This window comes from Corapipo altera, unplaced genomic scaffold (genome assembly GCF_003945725.1).
Source record: "Corapipo altera isolate COAL_440 unplaced genomic scaffold, ASM394572v1 150, whole genome shotgun sequence".
NCBI classification, from domain to species: Eukaryota; Metazoa; Chordata; class Aves; order Passeriformes; family Pipridae; genus Corapipo; species Corapipo altera.
Window position 1 is genome coordinate 3,544,580 of NW_020884941.1, and position 16,568 is coordinate 3,561,147.

At 41.7% G+C, this 16,568-nt stretch overlaps 2 protein-coding genes across 7 annotated transcripts in view; both read right to left on the reverse strand.

Moving 5' to 3' along the window:
* The window catches only part of CABIN1 (calcineurin binding protein 1), a 110,699-nt gene extending 99,192 nt beyond the window's left edge, over nt 1-11,507 (reverse strand). For 2 of the 6 annotated variants that reach the window (XM_027661728.1, XM_027661726.1), the window contains exons 1-13: nt 11,406-11,496; nt 11,350-11,352; nt 8,645-8,713; nt 8,131-8,223; nt 7,728-7,841; nt 7,423-7,557; nt 6,984-7,164; nt 5,929-6,058; nt 4,826-4,975; nt 3,529-3,812; nt 2,328-2,496; nt 1,756-1,892; nt 1,152-1,369 (exon numbers count right to left, since the gene is read on the reverse strand). In XM_027661728.1, coding sequence (XP_027517529.1) covers nt 1,152-1,369; nt 1,756-1,892; nt 2,328-2,496; nt 3,529-3,812; nt 4,826-4,975; nt 5,929-6,058; nt 6,984-7,164; nt 7,423-7,557; nt 7,728-7,841; nt 8,131-8,223; nt 8,645-8,647 — 1,614 coding nt within the window. In that variant the 5' untranslated portion in view covers nt 8,648-8,713; nt 11,350-11,352; nt 11,406-11,496. Of the gene's footprint in view, nt 1-1,151; nt 1,370-1,755; nt 1,893-2,327; nt 2,497-3,519; nt 3,813-4,825; nt 4,976-5,928; nt 6,059-6,983; nt 7,165-7,422; nt 7,558-7,727; nt 7,842-8,130; nt 8,224-8,644; nt 8,741-11,349; nt 11,353-11,399 lie in introns of all 6 variants that reach the window. The other 4 variants (XM_027661727.1, XM_027661723.1, XM_027661724.1 and 1 more) reach the window with 3 other exon arrangements.
* Nucleotides 11,508-14,107: 2,600 nt separating this feature from the next.
* DDT (D-dopachrome tautomerase) overlaps nt 14,108-16,568 on the reverse strand; it is a 2,711-nt gene continuing 250 nt past the window's right edge. Inside the window, exons 2-3 of the mRNA XM_027661645.1 lie at nt 16,325-16,500; nt 14,108-15,510 (exon numbers count right to left, since the gene is read on the reverse strand). Coding sequence (XP_027517446.1) covers nt 15,438-15,510; nt 16,325-16,500 — 249 coding nt within the window. The 3' untranslated portion in view covers nt 14,108-15,437. The remainder of the gene's footprint in view (nt 15,511-16,324; nt 16,501-16,568) is intronic.

Sequence of the window (16,568 nt, forward strand, 5' to 3'; positions counted from 1 at the left end):
ATTAATGCTTGCAGGATAAAGTTCAGGAGTATATTAAATTCACACCATGACAGATCTCTGCTAAGTAATAGTGAAAAATATACTGTTTTCTGCTCAAGTTCATAGGAATAATGGTTACAGTTCCAGTTGTAAAAACCAGGTGACTGTGAAAAGGCTCAAAAGTCCATATACATCACCAGTAATAACGAGAACCAAGGGAATACATTCATAAATATATTTCCATTTGTTTGAAAAAAGGGCATGCATAAGTGAAAAATGCACAGAAATAAAAGACACAGGACGTATAAAAATTGAACACCTGCTACATAGAGACACTTTTGTCTGTTTTGTAAATGAAGTCAATGGAACACAGCAGTTTTCAGAATTCATATTTCATTTGCAAAAGAGCAGAAACATTTGATCTGAAAAAAGTAATTTCAAACTGAAGTCATGCCAAAAGGCAAATAACTTTCCAAATGAATACACACTGATAACGTGGGCAGGTTCAGTGGACAAGTATCAGAACTGGTTTTATAATTCAAGAAGTATCATCTTCTGCCACTAAACTGGTTTAATATTAATTTAATGAGTTGACCATTTTTCTATTTGCATTTGGGAAATCCACAAATAAAATGGTGATGCTGGGAGGGTGGGTTTGTTTGGTTTGGTTGGGTTTTTTTTTACTGTAAATTGCAGGTTATCTTAAAACTACCCTGTATTTACTCTATTTAAAGCATCAATGCTGACCCTCAATCAGCCAGTGAGAGCAGAGCAGCCTCTTTACTCACTTGATGACAAAACAAAACTTTGTGTCATATCAGAAGCAAAGGGAAGGGATAAAAAAAGAAAGAGCAACAACAGAGTAAAGTGGTAAAACATATCTATGTCTGTAGCATTTACTACATCTCTGTTCATGTGTGTGTGTTTATACACACACACGATGTATGGGGTACACTTGCATGTAGCATCACCCAGATCTGTCCAGGACCTCAGGAACAGCTCCATGAGCTGCAGGTCACCAGTTTATGACAGATACAACAGCTGGGACAAGCAGCTCCCCAGACAGAGCTAAGCCAAACCTGTGTTTGATTGCTGGATTTCAGCTGGGTACTTCTGGCACATAGAGAACAACACAGCAGCAAATATGGGGATAAGGAAAAGTGTTGCTTTACCTTGATATGCTGGTTACTTGAGTCCCTCAGTAGTGGATTGGGGAGGCTGCTACTGTGCTTCCTCCAGCTGTTATAGATACTAAGGACCACCTCACACAAGCCAGGAGGCCACTTCACCAGAAACTTTTGGCTGATGACTTTTAGGTATCTCATCATCAGCTCCAAGATCCCACCATTGTTCAGGTTATCCAGCAAGAATTCATGAACATCCTGTTTTTCTAGAAAGTAGATAAACACAAAGCCATACATGTTTAAGGCTGAGGCAGATCATGAAACAACTAAGTTTCAGCAGTGTTTTATGCACTAATCTTGCAGCAGTTCTCCTGTGCTGCACATGTGCAGAATTCAGTTATTGTATTCCAATTTGTTTAAATGGGAAACTCCACACAATAGAGCTCTTGCACACAGTGATTAAGGAATCCCCCAGACTTAAAAAAATCACACCTGTTACCAACTGAGATATGTCTATACCATAGCACTGTACTTTTTAAAATAGCATATATTTCTGTATCTTCTAGACATGACAGGAAAATACAAAAAATAAAGCATACAATGTGGAAGAAACAACAGAGAAAAAGTGAGGGGTTCCAGTAGAAATCCTTACCAGATTCCATGAATGTTGTAGAATCAAATGACATTCTGTGTGGTCCAACATGCTGGAAATTCTCCTCTTTGATCTCTGATTGCACCTCATAGTTATTGAAAGGGTCCTCTTCCTCCTCAGGATCTAATTTCCTTAATCTGTGTGAAAGGGGACAAAAACCACAACATTGACAAAGCCCTCATTCTTTCTTTCATTACTAAGTGAAACCTAAACGTGGAAAGTTGTGTAAATTTTAACAATGAAAGCACATTAACTGAAGCAAATTCAGAGATTTACATCACGTTCCCAAATTCTGTCCAAATCAAGATTACTTTACCTTATCCATTTTGACATCTTAATTGTCCTCTAATTCACATTCACACTAAGAAAATCTTTCTTATTTTTCAATTTTTATTCAGTAATTTTCACTAAGAGCAATTTTATTAAATCTATGAGGAGGCAATGCATCACATCTGCTTCAAAAAATAACACAGGTCTGGTGGTTTTAAGGTTGGGGCATATCAATCAAACACAATCCCAAACAGTTTCCTCTCTGTGATATTCTCACAATGAAGGGTGTTGTTGTACAGTACCTGGAAGGGAGGAACTTCACTAACAGCTCTTGAAAGTCAACCTTCTCCTCTTTTTTACACTTGGTGTTCCGAACTCTAGCAGATCTCCTTTTTGCTGTTTCACCACTATCTTCTGTAATTCTCCTTCGCTTCACTCCTTTCTTAGATTTATCACCTGCAGATATGTCACCTAGAAACATAATTAAAAGAAAACCCTCAGATCTGACAGGTTAAATTGACAAATAAAAAGTGGATAATATTTTTTATTTTAAAAAAATTAATTATACAGCAACACTTGAGAATCATTGGTTTCCTTCTGAATGTAGTCCCAAAAAAAAATTAAAAAAAAAAAATCACTAATTATAAACTGGCTATGGCATTTTGTATAAAAATGCTAGTCTGAGGAAAGAAGAAGACATAATAAAAATGTTGCACTTCACTATTAATTAGAATTCGTTATTTTAGTCTTCAAGAAGTTTCTGAAATGGGAACCAGAGGAGCCTGCCTTTAAGTCCAGAAACATCTGTAAATTCCCATGAATATCAACAAAATACTGGTAACCTCTTGATAGTTTTAGATATGTAAATACATGTACATCTACAGTATAAAATATTCAAACCTCTTGCTACAGATTTCAAATAAATATAACTGACAGCTCGGTTCTCTCAGGTTCTCAAAGCGACACATGAGCAGAAGGAAATCCAGTCATCTTTTTGAAAGACAGCTCATTCATTCTAAGGATCTCAAGGCCCTTCCCAACATTAAAAGCTTGATATGCATCACTGCTGGGATGGAATCACAATTCTGTTCTCCTTAAAGACTGAAAAACTGAAGTGAGAGTCAACAGCACAAAACCAGAGGAGGTCAGAAACTCCTGCACTGGAGGAACAATCAAGAAAAACAAATCAACTTGACTCTCAATTCCATTACATAGGAAAGTTAGTCCACTGTCCTGAACACTGGCCCTATGTCTCAGTCAGGAACCAATGGTTTTCAGACAGCTTAGGTGCCTTTTATTTTCTAATGTGAAGGGTTAACAGATCTTAACCCTCTAGAGTTCAACTTCCCTTTTTTCTATCAGATGTTATACACATGCTGAACAGGTTCTGAATCCACAACATGCAGTTTAAAGACAGCATGTCCCAAAGCATTCTGGAGTGCTTTTAATACCCAGATAAGTAGGAAAGAGATCTTGAATCTCAGACTGAAGTACCTTGCTCACCTACAGTAGCTCCCGGTTCCAACGAACTCTGACTGTGACTTGGAAAGTTGGGTGTTGTTGGAGTGTAAGCCAACACAGGATCTGGCATTGTCATCACTGGGTTAGTGCTGACAGGAGTTGGCTGAATAACACTGACAGGAGTAGAGGTGGGAGAAAGGATCAGATGCTGGACTGGGTCTCTGTATTCCGAGAGATCAATTCTCTTTCCCAGACTGGGCCGAGGAGGATCACATGTTGTGAGGTGCTGATACATGGCAAGTAAAGCTTCTCCCAAACACTTCCACCTGCACGTGGGAACACAACAGCATCATGGCATTAATTCTTGTCACATTATTTTCTAAATTATATTTACAGCATTTTCTCCAGTAACTTAGAGATAGCAAAAGCAGCTTCTCAGTGGGAAAGCAATACACATTTGAGTGTCAAAAATCTGCCCCACGACTAGAAAAGCTGGAGAATATCTTTCTATGTTTCCTGTCATATGGACCGTGACAGGACTGGAACAGAGGCCCTTAGGAGCTTTCCTTCACCACTCAGCAAGCACAAGTTTTCAGAGGAAACTGGTATACTGGTTGCAGTAAGAAAGAAATGGGAGTCACTAATGTGCCCAGTCTCAAAGAATGTCTATGCAGTAGTTGCTGAGGAAATTACTCTACACCAAACCCTAAAACCAGTAAAAAATGTAGTGTCAAATAAACAATTTTCAGGTTCTGCATTCAATCAACAATAATAAAAGAACTTACCCTCATCCACAGCTAGGAGCAACTTACCTGCAACAGGACTTACATGCAAAGCCCATTCATATTCCAGAAAAATATGTGCAATAAAAAAACCAAATCAAACCCCAATCCTTCATAATAAAGACATACACAACAACTTACTAGTAACCTTCTATCTTGCTGCAAATAAATACTTGCAATTTTTTTGTTTCCACTATCCCAACAGCAAAAAGAATTTTTGAAAAGCTAAACTTACTTTGAAATTCATATACAAACTAGACATATATGAATAATCCAATAACACAGTTTGAATAGCTGCCAAATCACTCTTACCTTTTTTTTTTTTTCAACATCACTGGTTTTAAATCAAAAATTGAAAACTGATAGCTATGGGGTTTGTGCTAAAACAGTAAGCACACCAAACAAACCTATAAACTAATAACAAAACACTGGGGGGTTGGTTTGTTCTTACAAGGCAAAAAAAAAAAAGTGTTCTGTAGAAATCTGAAGTTCACCACAGCTGTGACCACAAAGGGCTTCAGAGGAACCTTTTAAAAAGAGAAAATACAAAGACATACGTGAAAAAGGGAATTGGTTGGACCAGTCTGAGGTCTGGCTCCCTGTCACGCACCAGCAGAGCTTGTCTCTTCTTACGCAGCTCCAGCGCTTCGTTCAGGATTCTTCCTGTTTCAGCTGCACTCACATTTACATTATGGATAGACATGTCACTAAGAAACAATGAGAAATGGAGACAAGTTAAAGCTTTTGTTTGTTGGTTGGGTTTTTTTTATTGGTTTGTTGTTTTTTTCTTAAAGGCTGGGGGGCATTAATTTCAAATCTCCATACAATGTAACTAAAATAGTTTTAAAAGAAGGATTCAAATAACATTATTTTATGAACTTTATGGCAGGTATATAGAAGTGTTCATCACCAGAAATCTTTGTTTTGAATGAGCAGCTAACTTAGACAGGTCCTGTAAATTTTATGGGCCTTTATTTTCTATTCCCACTTTCCTCTTACCCACTCATACTACAAAATCCACACAGAAAGAAACAGAGCTACACAACACCAAACTTTTACCAAAGGTTTTACATTACATACTGCAATAAAAAAGAAATAATAAAGGACTAAAATCTTAACCATAATGTTGCAAAATATCTTCAGAGTTGCACTGGTTTGAAACCTTAATAAAGTAAGAATTTCGGCATCTTGGGTACTAATGAAACACACAGAGTCATCTGACTGTACTCATTTGTCAATAAAAATCAGTAAGACTCCCAAAGTAGTCCCAAATTTGTAACTGCTTGGAAAAGCAGGGAGGGGGGGGGGGGGGGAGTTTAAGGTGGGAGTTGTTTTGTTTTGGTTGTTATTGTTTGGTTTTAATTAGGAAAACTAAAGTGAATGCTAACAAGTAAAACAAAGTCAGATGATCACGAGAGATCTGGGTGTGAAAATAAGTGTGCAGCAACAAATGGATCCTTTGCCTCTTTCTACCTCCCTCCAAAAGTTATTAGTGAAGAACATTCTGTCAGCAGCACCAACATATAACATTATTATTCAGAAGGCAGGTTAGCAAGATATCACTATCACTTAAAGCATAAGATCTCAGCAGCTTTTTAGAACAACCCCAAACCCAAAATTTACACTCCAAGGACAGCATGTACTGTAAGACAACATTCACCATTTAAGGAACATCCTTAAGGAATCTTTCCGGAGGCAAGGCTGCTCCTCAAAGATCTTCTCCTTCAGAACCAGTCCTTTGCTATATAGGCAGTCTTTTTCCAGAGCTTTGCAGATAAAGTACAAACATGCTGACAGAGAAATAGGAATTGAATGGTCAGTGGCTGCTTTGGTTCATTCAAAGCTCCCAGTTCTGGGCCTCACATACACCACTGAATTCCACCCAAATGTGACATTTGCATTAATTAGTCCCATAGCTTTGTAACATGTCAAATAATCACCTGCATATAGTTCAAATAGCCTATTATGTCTTTCCAGGTATTATATCCAGAAAAAGAATATAATTAATTTTGTTTAAACAATGTTTGCAGTACATCTTTCACTTACTTTCAAGACTTCATTCCGACACAGAAGAAATCAGAATCATAAAACAGAATCACAATTATTTACCATTTTTATGTTATCAAATGTCTTAACTGCAGATTCCACTGGTGAAACAAGCAGTGTATCCCACCAGGGCTTTGCTCACGTGTAATGACGTGAGGAGAATTAGAATCATTCCAGTGGGACAAACCTAAGGGATTAGATTCAACAATTCTGCCATCTTGCAGATCTCCCAAACTTCCTTTGAATCAGTTCATGCACTGGATATTACTCAAATGTAAAATCTTAAGGTCAGTTATATCCACTGCTGTAACTATAATAAATCATACTAGGCTATGTAGTTTTATAGCCAAAACTATGTAGCTGGAAATCAGTAGAAAGACAAACCTAATATACATCAAAAGGGAAAAGAACAGTCTACAGGGAAACTTCCTGCAGAGGCTCTGATCTAAGAGCCCCACTCATTTACCTTTAGGGTAACCAGAACTGATATAAAGCATCATACTTTATCATGAAATTAAAAAATCTCTGTCAGGAAACAGGAGTCTCTATCATACCCTAGCATATTGCTTATGCCAGATACAACCCATACAATTGCATCATTACAATTTTTTTAATTGGTATGTAAAATTACACACATATATTGAGATTTTTTTCACACATCGTACTCACTTGTATAGTCACTGAGTGTATACAAGATTGTGATAAGGTTATCTAAACAAGGCCAGTGATCAGGATTACACCTGAGACCTTCTTCAAAAGCATGACGAGCCAAAGGAAGGCGGATTAGTTTTATTGCCACACGACCAATTTTATACCAGAGGTTGACATCAGTAGAGTCCAGCATTACAGCCTAGAAAGCATAACAAACAACATCACATTCCAGACACACAGATCCACTTGTCTGCAGGGACTGGCACTGCTTTAGTTTTCAGCAGGATCACAAGTGCTTTGGGGATTGAAAGGTGGACCAGTTACATCCCATGTAGTGTCAGAAAGCACACACTATTCAACTATACATTCACATGATGTATGCCAAGGTGTATGTCTATATTATAGAAAGTTTTAACAAATATTAAGGCTCCACTGTTTTATTTCAGCTGCACTGTACCTCCAGATAAAACTCCATGGCTGTCTCTAAGTCATCTCGTTGTGCTGCCAGTTGTGCTAGGTTTTTATAGGTGGAATATTTTAACATCAAACCTGGGTGTTTCAGCCCTTCTTTCTCATCACCAGAAAGCACTGCCTAGAAATGACAAAGTAAATGCAATGTGGGCATTAGGAATTAGGCAAGTAAAAAGGACAGTAAACAACTTGCCAACTGACAACACTGACATTTCCAGTCAGCCAATTAGAAATGAAGGCAAGATACAGTAAAAGCAGTTTCTAAAGTTTCATTCTCTGAAGGTCACTGACCTCTCTCAGAAGACGAATCTCAAGGAGCTCATGGTAAGCTTTAGCAGACTCTTCAAATCGGTCATGTTTCTGAAGGTCCAAAGCCTTGTGGTACAAAGCAAAAGCTTCTGCTTCCTGGGATTAAAAAAATTAGAACCTATTTGGTAAGGCAACTTTGTTAAATACAGTTATTACAATATACTTACATTTACTATGTATATCAGTGGTTTCACACTTTTATTGCTTTACTGACCTAAAATAACTCATTTGCATGAAGTTTTAGTTTGCTAAAGGAGAGTCCAAGAGATAAGGTAGTAACACAGCTTTCCTAAAAACAAGACACTGGGTTGAACAATCCCTGCAACGAGAGGATGAAACTCCCATCAAGCCAAAGCTTCACTAACAAAACAGTGGGTCTACTCACCTGAGCTTCCTTTGTCTGTGTCTTGTGACTTTTGAAGGTCCCTTCATAGTCATCCTCGACCGTGGAGCTCGCGTTCAGCGCTGCGATTCGGATCTGCAGTGGCAGTTGGGAGGCAACAAGGAACGTGACATCTACATGTGCCCCAGTTTCCTTTGCAAATTGGATTCTTCCCCTTTTTTTTTTTTTTTTACTTAAATGTTACAGGGACAATACTGTGAGATCTCTACATAAAGTTACAAGAGCTGTAATGAGCAAATAATATCAAAACAATTTCCCACATGAAATCGGCTGAAAAAACAAAATTTCAAGTGTTTTACAAGCAACAGCTTCTCTAGAACAGACATGTGCATTACAGTGCTGGGGTTTTTTCAAATTCTTAAATTTACCAATAACTACTATCACTTCAAAATCAACGGTCTCATTATGGCAAATTATTCTTGGTCCCAGGGAAAGAGAAAATTCACCATTTTATTTTTACCAAAACATCTCAAAAGCCATCTCAATAAGCCCTTACCATGTTCAGAGCTTTTCACACTGTCTTTCTCCAGGATTAAGAGGAAGAGCCTAACAAAAACAGGTCTGGAAAGCAAACGGGATCCGAATATTTACTCTGTTTGTAAAGAAAACACTCAGAAGTAAAGACAAGCTGGGAATACTTTAATCAATAACCAATTAACTGTTCTACTTCACCACCACCCCATGCCAAGAGATAAACTGCCCAACCACTGAGGAACAGTAACACTGAAGTGAATTTTAACTAGAGACAGAAAATAAAATACAAAGTTATTAAAACACATTCATTACTTCAGGATGGCTTTCACGACTTTCAGTTACTGTGTAATATTCAGTGAACACACAAGATGGTAACAACATTACAACACAAATCCCTTTAAAGACAAAACCCAAAAATGCTTCTTGAATACTCCAACACTTTTTGAGCATGAATCGTTATAGCTTATGAGTTTATCTTCAGTTGCTTCAAAACAAACCAACCAAACAAAAAACCCAAACAAACAAATAAATAAAAAAAAGAAGTTTTCCTGCACCTTATCTACAGCACAAGCCACAGCTCTTACAGATACCTCCATTAAAAAATGGAGGGTTATCTGTGTCAGACTGACTTTGCAGCAGGCCATAGAGGCTGGGGAACCCACTGCTCAAAGCACCATCTGCACTTGGAAATTCCTCTGATTAAAGCAGTTTTCATCACTGCCATCCCTGCTAGAACAGAACCAGTGTTTATAACTCACCTGTTCTTTCTGAATACACTGACCAACCTCTACAGACCACCTCTACTGCAAAAGCAAGTTGTAGTCATTGCATATACACTTAGGTATATCAGATTTATGCAAACAAAAGAAACTGAGCTTTTACTAACCAGTATTTCCTCATTCTGAAGGAAGGATACTAATGTTTCCAGTCTTTTTACCAATGATAAAAAGTTTAAAGAGGTAAATACACATTTATAATCTGTAAGCAATTCTTCCTCATAACTAAGCCCATAATTTAGATTCAATTAACTGCTTGAAACATCATGTTAGTAAAGGCAATCGAAAAAATGAAAAGAGTTCTGTGCTGCTCTTTTAGAAAAGCTTCACTGCTACGTGATAAAACCTTCCCATCGACTCAAACAAAAAGATGACACATGCAAGACAGGCTAAAAACAGTCTTTTATATGGGAGACTACATTAATAGAACAGTAAGTCCAGAATTAGCCACAGCAGGAAGCAGTGGGAGTTTTGAACTATAAGCTGAATTAACTCACACATCATCATGATTAGTTCTGTGTGTAGACAAAATAATGCTTTGACAGGAATTTCATTCATTCAGCAATGATCATTTGCTTGCCCATGCAGCACTTGCTTTCCCTGCCTGCAGCTAAATCAGACTGACAACTGCACAGCAATAAAGCATTTTTCTCTTTAAGTCACTAAATAAACATTAATAAAACTTCCAGTCTCTTTCAGGACATTGACTCCTTGTCTACTTTGCATATGGAGAAAATACATGCCCAGAGATTGGTGGTTGCCTCTTTCAGATGTATTGAATGCTACACATTTTGTCAGGAAGTGCAGTTGCTCATGACATTTAAATAAGTAAGTTTGTGTCCCAAATCAATCACATATTTAAACTGAGTGGCTTGAAGTCCACTCACAAATATGCCTATTCAAAAATATGCCCAATCTTGCTCAAGGTGGAAGTCACTGGCAGAGACTGTGGTCAGGAGTTAACTTCCAAGGTCAGACTGCCAGGGAAACTACAATTACAGAAAACATGGGAAAACAATTCTAATTCTACTTATTATTTATACCAGAACTTAGCACCATACAGGAACTCAGTAACAAATATTTAGCACCTCTCCTCTCTGGTGTTTACAAGTTGAAAGTGCATAACCAAACGGAAGTGTGTAATGCTCCTGAAAAACAGGGAAAGGGTGTTTCCTCCACACAGCTTTGTATTGGTGTGTCAGGCACTGGGGGGCTACTTCTTTTTAAACCAGTGTACGTGGTTGCAAAACTAATAATGAACCGAGTTACAACAGGGTCCTAATCTCTAGGAACTGGGTATGCCACTACCAGAGCTTCCAGAGGAGCACAGCTACAGCAGATAAGTAGGAGAAAAGAGAATTACTCTTTACTATAAACTATTACAAAGCAGTTTGAATTTTTTTTCAGTTTTAAGAGTGTCTCAGCTATAAATCTGTGGCTATGACAGCCGTGCACATCTTGAAAGGCTACAAGACTTTTGCCTTCAAAATCTTCTCTTTTACCTTAGTAGTTTAACACTTAGGTAAAAATTCCAAATGTCAGCTCCTGCTCCCAGAGCTTGTGTTGTCAGCTTCAAAGTAAGAAACAAAGGGAGCGACTCGGGCTTTCCTGGCTTTTATTGATGCTGCTACACTCGGGATCCACACATTGCAAATACGCGTTTGTTTAAAAAAAAAAAAAAAAAAACAAAAAAAAAACAAAAACCAAAAACACCACTAAATCTTTGGTTTGGATTTTTTGTTTGTTTGTTCGTTTGTTTTAACACTGCAAAGATCCGCCCGCATTTCAGCACAAGCCGGTTTTGCCGAAACACGGTCACTTTCTGCACGGAACGGCAGGGACGCCGGGAGGCGGCACAGGGGGCCGGGAGGAGGCGGGAGCCCACGCTCGCCTCCCACCGCGGCGGGAGAGGCACGGGAGAGGCAGCCCGGGCCGGGCAGGGCCCAGACACCGGCTGCCCCTCAGGCCGCTCCGCGGGGCCGGGCGGACCGGGACACTCACCTGGACGGGCCGCCCCCGGCCTGCCGGCGCTGCTCCCGGGGGTTCCCGGGGGTTTCCCGGCGCGGGTCCCGCGCGGGTCCCTCCCGCTCCCGCCGCTCCCCCGGGACCCGCCGCTCCGCCCGTTTCCACCGCAACCGCCTCCGGAGCCCCGGCGCCAACAACGGCGCGTTTCATTGGCCGAGCAGCCGCTCCCCGGGCAGCCAATGGGAGCGCGGGGCGGCGGGAGGCGGGAGCGGGCGCTGAGGGTATGAGGGGAAACCCCGAACAGGTGCCGAATGAGCCCAAGGTCACTGTGCTTCCCTAAAGCTTCCCGGGAGAAGATGGGAGACATTATAAATGCCCCGGGAGGTGTTTCAGCATGGTGATGGCAGCGTTGCAAAATGTGGAATGTGGGAAAATTTTCTTGAGAAAGGATGTTTATGAAGTTTGATCTTTTCGTGCTTTCAAGCCTAATCAAGAAGAAAATAGATTCAATCGGTGAAACAAGCTCTAAGTGATGTCCAGGTATTAGTAACACAAATCACCTTGCCTTGTTAAGGTTTAAGGCTTGCCGTGTTTCAATGATCTCGGGGGGAGTTTAACAAAGCTTGGGAAGGAGGGTTGTACCACTGATAATGAACACAAAGAACGCAGAATTCACGGGCCACAGGGACATTTGGTAGAACAGCCGGAATAAGGAAGAAACTAATAATGACAACTCAGAAACTGCTCAAACAGCTTCAATTGGGTAAAAGGTAATTCAGGCAGGGGCAGATCACAAACCCCCTTGGACTCACAGACCATCGACTCAAGAAACCCACTGACCCAAAAGAAGAGAAAGACTGAGCCTGGGGACTAATTAGCATGAGAAGTGAGAGAATCATTAATCAATGGAAGATGGAATACTGACTAATAAGAGAAGTGGGTAACTTGTAGCCAATGAACATTAATGCCTTTGTTTGCTTAAATGTATAAATAGTAAAAGGTTTTGGTAGTGGTCGTGCTGGCTTTGTGGATTTGCCACACAGCCCTGCTCTCTGCAAGGAACTGTAAATAAATCCTATACCTTGACTCTATGTGTGGATTGGCCTCTTGCACACTGGGTGAAAGAACCTATTTTGGGACAACAGTTGGACGATGTGAGGCAGTGACTGAAGTCAAACACCGCTGTGACAGCTTCCTGTGGAAGTAATTTTATTTACGTGTAAGGCGGTCATACAGCAGCGAGTTCTACAGAGCAGGTATGCCATTCACAGCCCTACAGAGCCCTCCATGTCAGGACAGCCTGAGTACAGACAGACTGGTGAGGCCCCACCTGTGGGACAGAACCACACGTTTAAAGCCTCCTCTTGCTACATCACATCCCACTGACAAAGGTAAGCTTGTGCTCAATCACCACTGACTGAGCATTCATTGCACTGAATCACCATTTAGCACAGTAAGAGTCCTCTTCCTCTCAAATGTATGATCTCCAGTGTCCCATTTGTGTTAATGCCTTTCTTTCCATCATGGCAAACCAAGAACAGGGTTTTCATGAGCAGCAGCATCACACTGTTGTGGTTGAAGAGTAACTTGCAAAGCTATGCTAATTCTGTAATACATTTTGTCAGTAGTGCCTGCAGTGTGCTCAGGGCCTCACTGGTCCTCTCTAGTGTAAATACACACAAAAATTGTCCACAGTTCAAAGGTTTGAGGCTAGGAAATGGTTACTCAGTGTTCAAAATCAGAACATCACCTTTTTGCAGGGTATCCTTGAGTCCTAAAATACTGTCAAAACTACTCTAACGTTAGCTCAGTGAAGGAAAAATAGGCCACCTCTTCAGATCAACGTGAAGTAAAATGTACATTCAGCACCAGCAGTTTATGAGGGGAAACACCCAGCTGCAAACTCACAGAATCTCATTCTGTGCTGACAATCCCCAGCACCCAAAAAAGTATCACGTGGCTCAGACCAAGGTCTTCATAACCAAATGATCAACGCTTCCATTAATATTTTAACTGCTCCTATAAAAGAAAGTTTAAAGTCCATGGACCATGAAATTCTCAAGATGGTCTTTGCCCAGCACTTTTCCCATGATTTTGCATTACTTTAGGACGTTCTGGCAGCTAACACCAGCAATGCAGACACAGCATGGAAACAGGTGGGAAAGTCACACTGAGGACCCATTTTATTCAGATATCTTTGCACAACATGATCTTTTCCAAGCTTTCCCTCTCCATCCTTACTTCTTCCTGCTCAGCTCTGCAATGCTGGGGAAGTTGTTTCCAGGCATGATCCCACATGAGGAGCAGCCAAGGGTGAGGGGATGAGGGTCAACATGGCCCAAAAAAGGAGAGCTGGGACACAGGGCAGAGCAAGGTTTCTCTGAAGGAAGCAAAGGCTTTGGCAAGAGTTTGTGTTTGTTCCTTCACGAGGTAGAAGGATCTCCAGGAAACGCAGATCAGAATCAAAGTGAGGTTATTTTCTGCATTTCAGTGTATTCAGCTCAAGCTGGTCAAGCCCTTTGCAAAGCCAGGGCTGTCCACCCCCTCCCTGCAGCACAGTGCTCCTGAGTTACACTGTGTCTCAGACTCAGTTCACCTACCTGTTCATTACCTGAGTTTCAAAAACTTTTGGTGGAACAGACCTCCTGTGAAAGTGGAGAGACCTGGGCAGCCACGATGTCTGCTTCCAGGCTATAGCACCTACAACCCCCCAGTGCTGTAAACCAATAAACTGACACTTATCAAAAGAGGTTTGCTACAGTTTATTAACCAGATAAGGTGTAGACCCCCAGCCTGATACACATATTTGTGTTTGGTATTATATTCCTGACAGATTTGGCAAACACAGAAGTTATTTCTGCTGCATAGGGAACAACCAACAACCAACTTCAAATTGTAATTAGAAGGAATATTTTCAACTGTCTTGAGTCATAAACTCCAATCAGAATGACAAAGGACCACAGAAGCCCTCTTCTGCCTTGCATTCCTGTGGACCCCCATGTCCCAAGGACATGCTCTCAGCTCTGCTGAGCTCCCTGACCTCAACCTGACCAAGTCACAAAGTGGAAAGGAAACCAAAAAATGTTTTCAGTATCAGTGGAAGGCAGAGATAACACCACACATAAAAAGTACCCTGCTTTTGTTTTAATAAAATACCACATGAATTCTAGTTATAAAGTGAGGGAGCATATGGGTCCTAAGAGCCCAAAATACTTCTCCACTGGAAACACCAGCCACAGATCACAGTGAGATGCTGTGTCGTCCCCAAACTCCCTGTCACAGCGGGGTGAGGAAAAGTACTTTGAACTGAGTAAATAACAGAAATTAAACTGGCAGGAGCAGGACTTTCAAAATATTTTCCTGTGGCACAGTGCAGGACTTCAGAAGCGACTCCCTCCTCTAGACATTGCCATCAGCACACAGACATTCAGCCCTGAGAATCTTGTGGACAAATAATAATTTGTAGGAGCAGCCACTGGGGGTGGCAATGACAGAGGACAGAGCACAAGGTCTGACATGAGACTTCAATGTCTAAACTTCTCATAATCACCTCTCTTTCCAGAAAAGGTTTTCAGGGAAGCCTGAAAAAGAGAAAAATTTCACTTCTAGGTCATTTTGTCCAGCCTAGGACCCTTCTGCTGCCGCAGAGAAAGAATGATTTTTCTGCCTTGCAAAGTATGAGAAAATCTGGATAAACCTCAGAACCACTCTGGTCCTCAGTAAGGCCAAATGCTCTGGAATTAAACTTTTACTGCTACAAGACAGCTTTGTGTAGGCACATGCATGGCCATCACCAGAGGGCAAGGGCTCAGCTGGGCTCAGGCACCACGAGAGCCTTTGTGCTACGTGACAGGCTGGAGACACTGACCTTGAACTATCTCAGTAAAGTCAGTACAGTCGATTGCCCCACTCTTCAGCTTTGTGTGCACGGGACGCAAAGACAAAAGTGACTCATTCAGGTGAAGATGTAGAGTTACATAGATTTGATCACAAGAGGGAACAGGTAGATAGATGGAGCTGGTCATGTCTGGGTTGTCTTCACCATTGCTTTGTTCCAACCAGCTGCTCAGGGGATCACAGGAATGTCATGACCGTCTTGTTCTTGCCGATCTGCCAGGGCTCCAGTGGGTAAAAGCGGATGACAATCCTTTTGGATATAAGAGCAAAAATGTGGACAGTGGACAGGAAACATTATTTTACAATTAAATATTATCCCTGCCCAGTTTGCAACATGGTAGAAAATCTGCACTAAGGTCTCAGTGCCTTACACTTCATGGTATTAATTTAACAGAGGCAAACATAAGCTGTGTATGGGCAGGGTACAAACAGGTACCAGGCTTCACCCACACAAATAAAAGCAGACTGAATTTCAACAGTCTGCCTACGAGACACTTGTCCATTTCAGAAGGGCCCAAGCAAACTCTTGGCAGGGATTTACCCCAGCAGCATCCAAGAGGCAGGGAAATGCTATTATCACTCTCCTTTGGGCAGAGGGGTACAGAGGGACATGGCTGACCTTCAGGAACAGTCCTGTTCCCACATTTGGCATGGTGATCCCACTGTGAAGCTCTACCAATTCCTGTGGGGTTTTGCACTAATTTCACCAACACAACTACTGATCTTCAGAGAACAGCTAAAGCCCAGACTGTTCAACAAGTGCAAACCAGTACACGGTTTTATCTGGCCCCAAACCACATATCTGGAGTTCAGCATCCAAGAGCACTTAAGGTGTGCAATCTAGTCTTGGATCCCTATTACACCTTAACCTCCTGGAGGACATGGGAACTGTCCCAGCCTCGCTGCCCTTAACATCCCCTATACTTTGGTTTGCTGCGCTCCACATCTCGACGGACCACACAGACCTGTGGAGCTGATGGAAGGGACGACCTCCCTCTCCCTGCCCCAGGGGTTATCCCGGTGTCCTTGCCCTCGGGGCGAAGGCCCGGCCGGGCCGCACTCACCGCTCGGTGCCGAGGCCCAGCTGCGCCGTCAGGACGTCGAAGAAGCGGGCGCTGTGCCGCTGGTTCTGCTCCGCCGTGCCCACCACGCCGATGGAGGAGACGACCAGCTGCGCGCAGGGCTCGGCCGAGCCCGACAGCACCATGGGCAGCCCGCTCCGCACCGTCACGTTCACCCGCTGCCGGCACAGCCACCGTTAGGCCCCGCCGCTCCCGGCCCCGCCGCTCCCGGCCCCGCCGCTCCCGG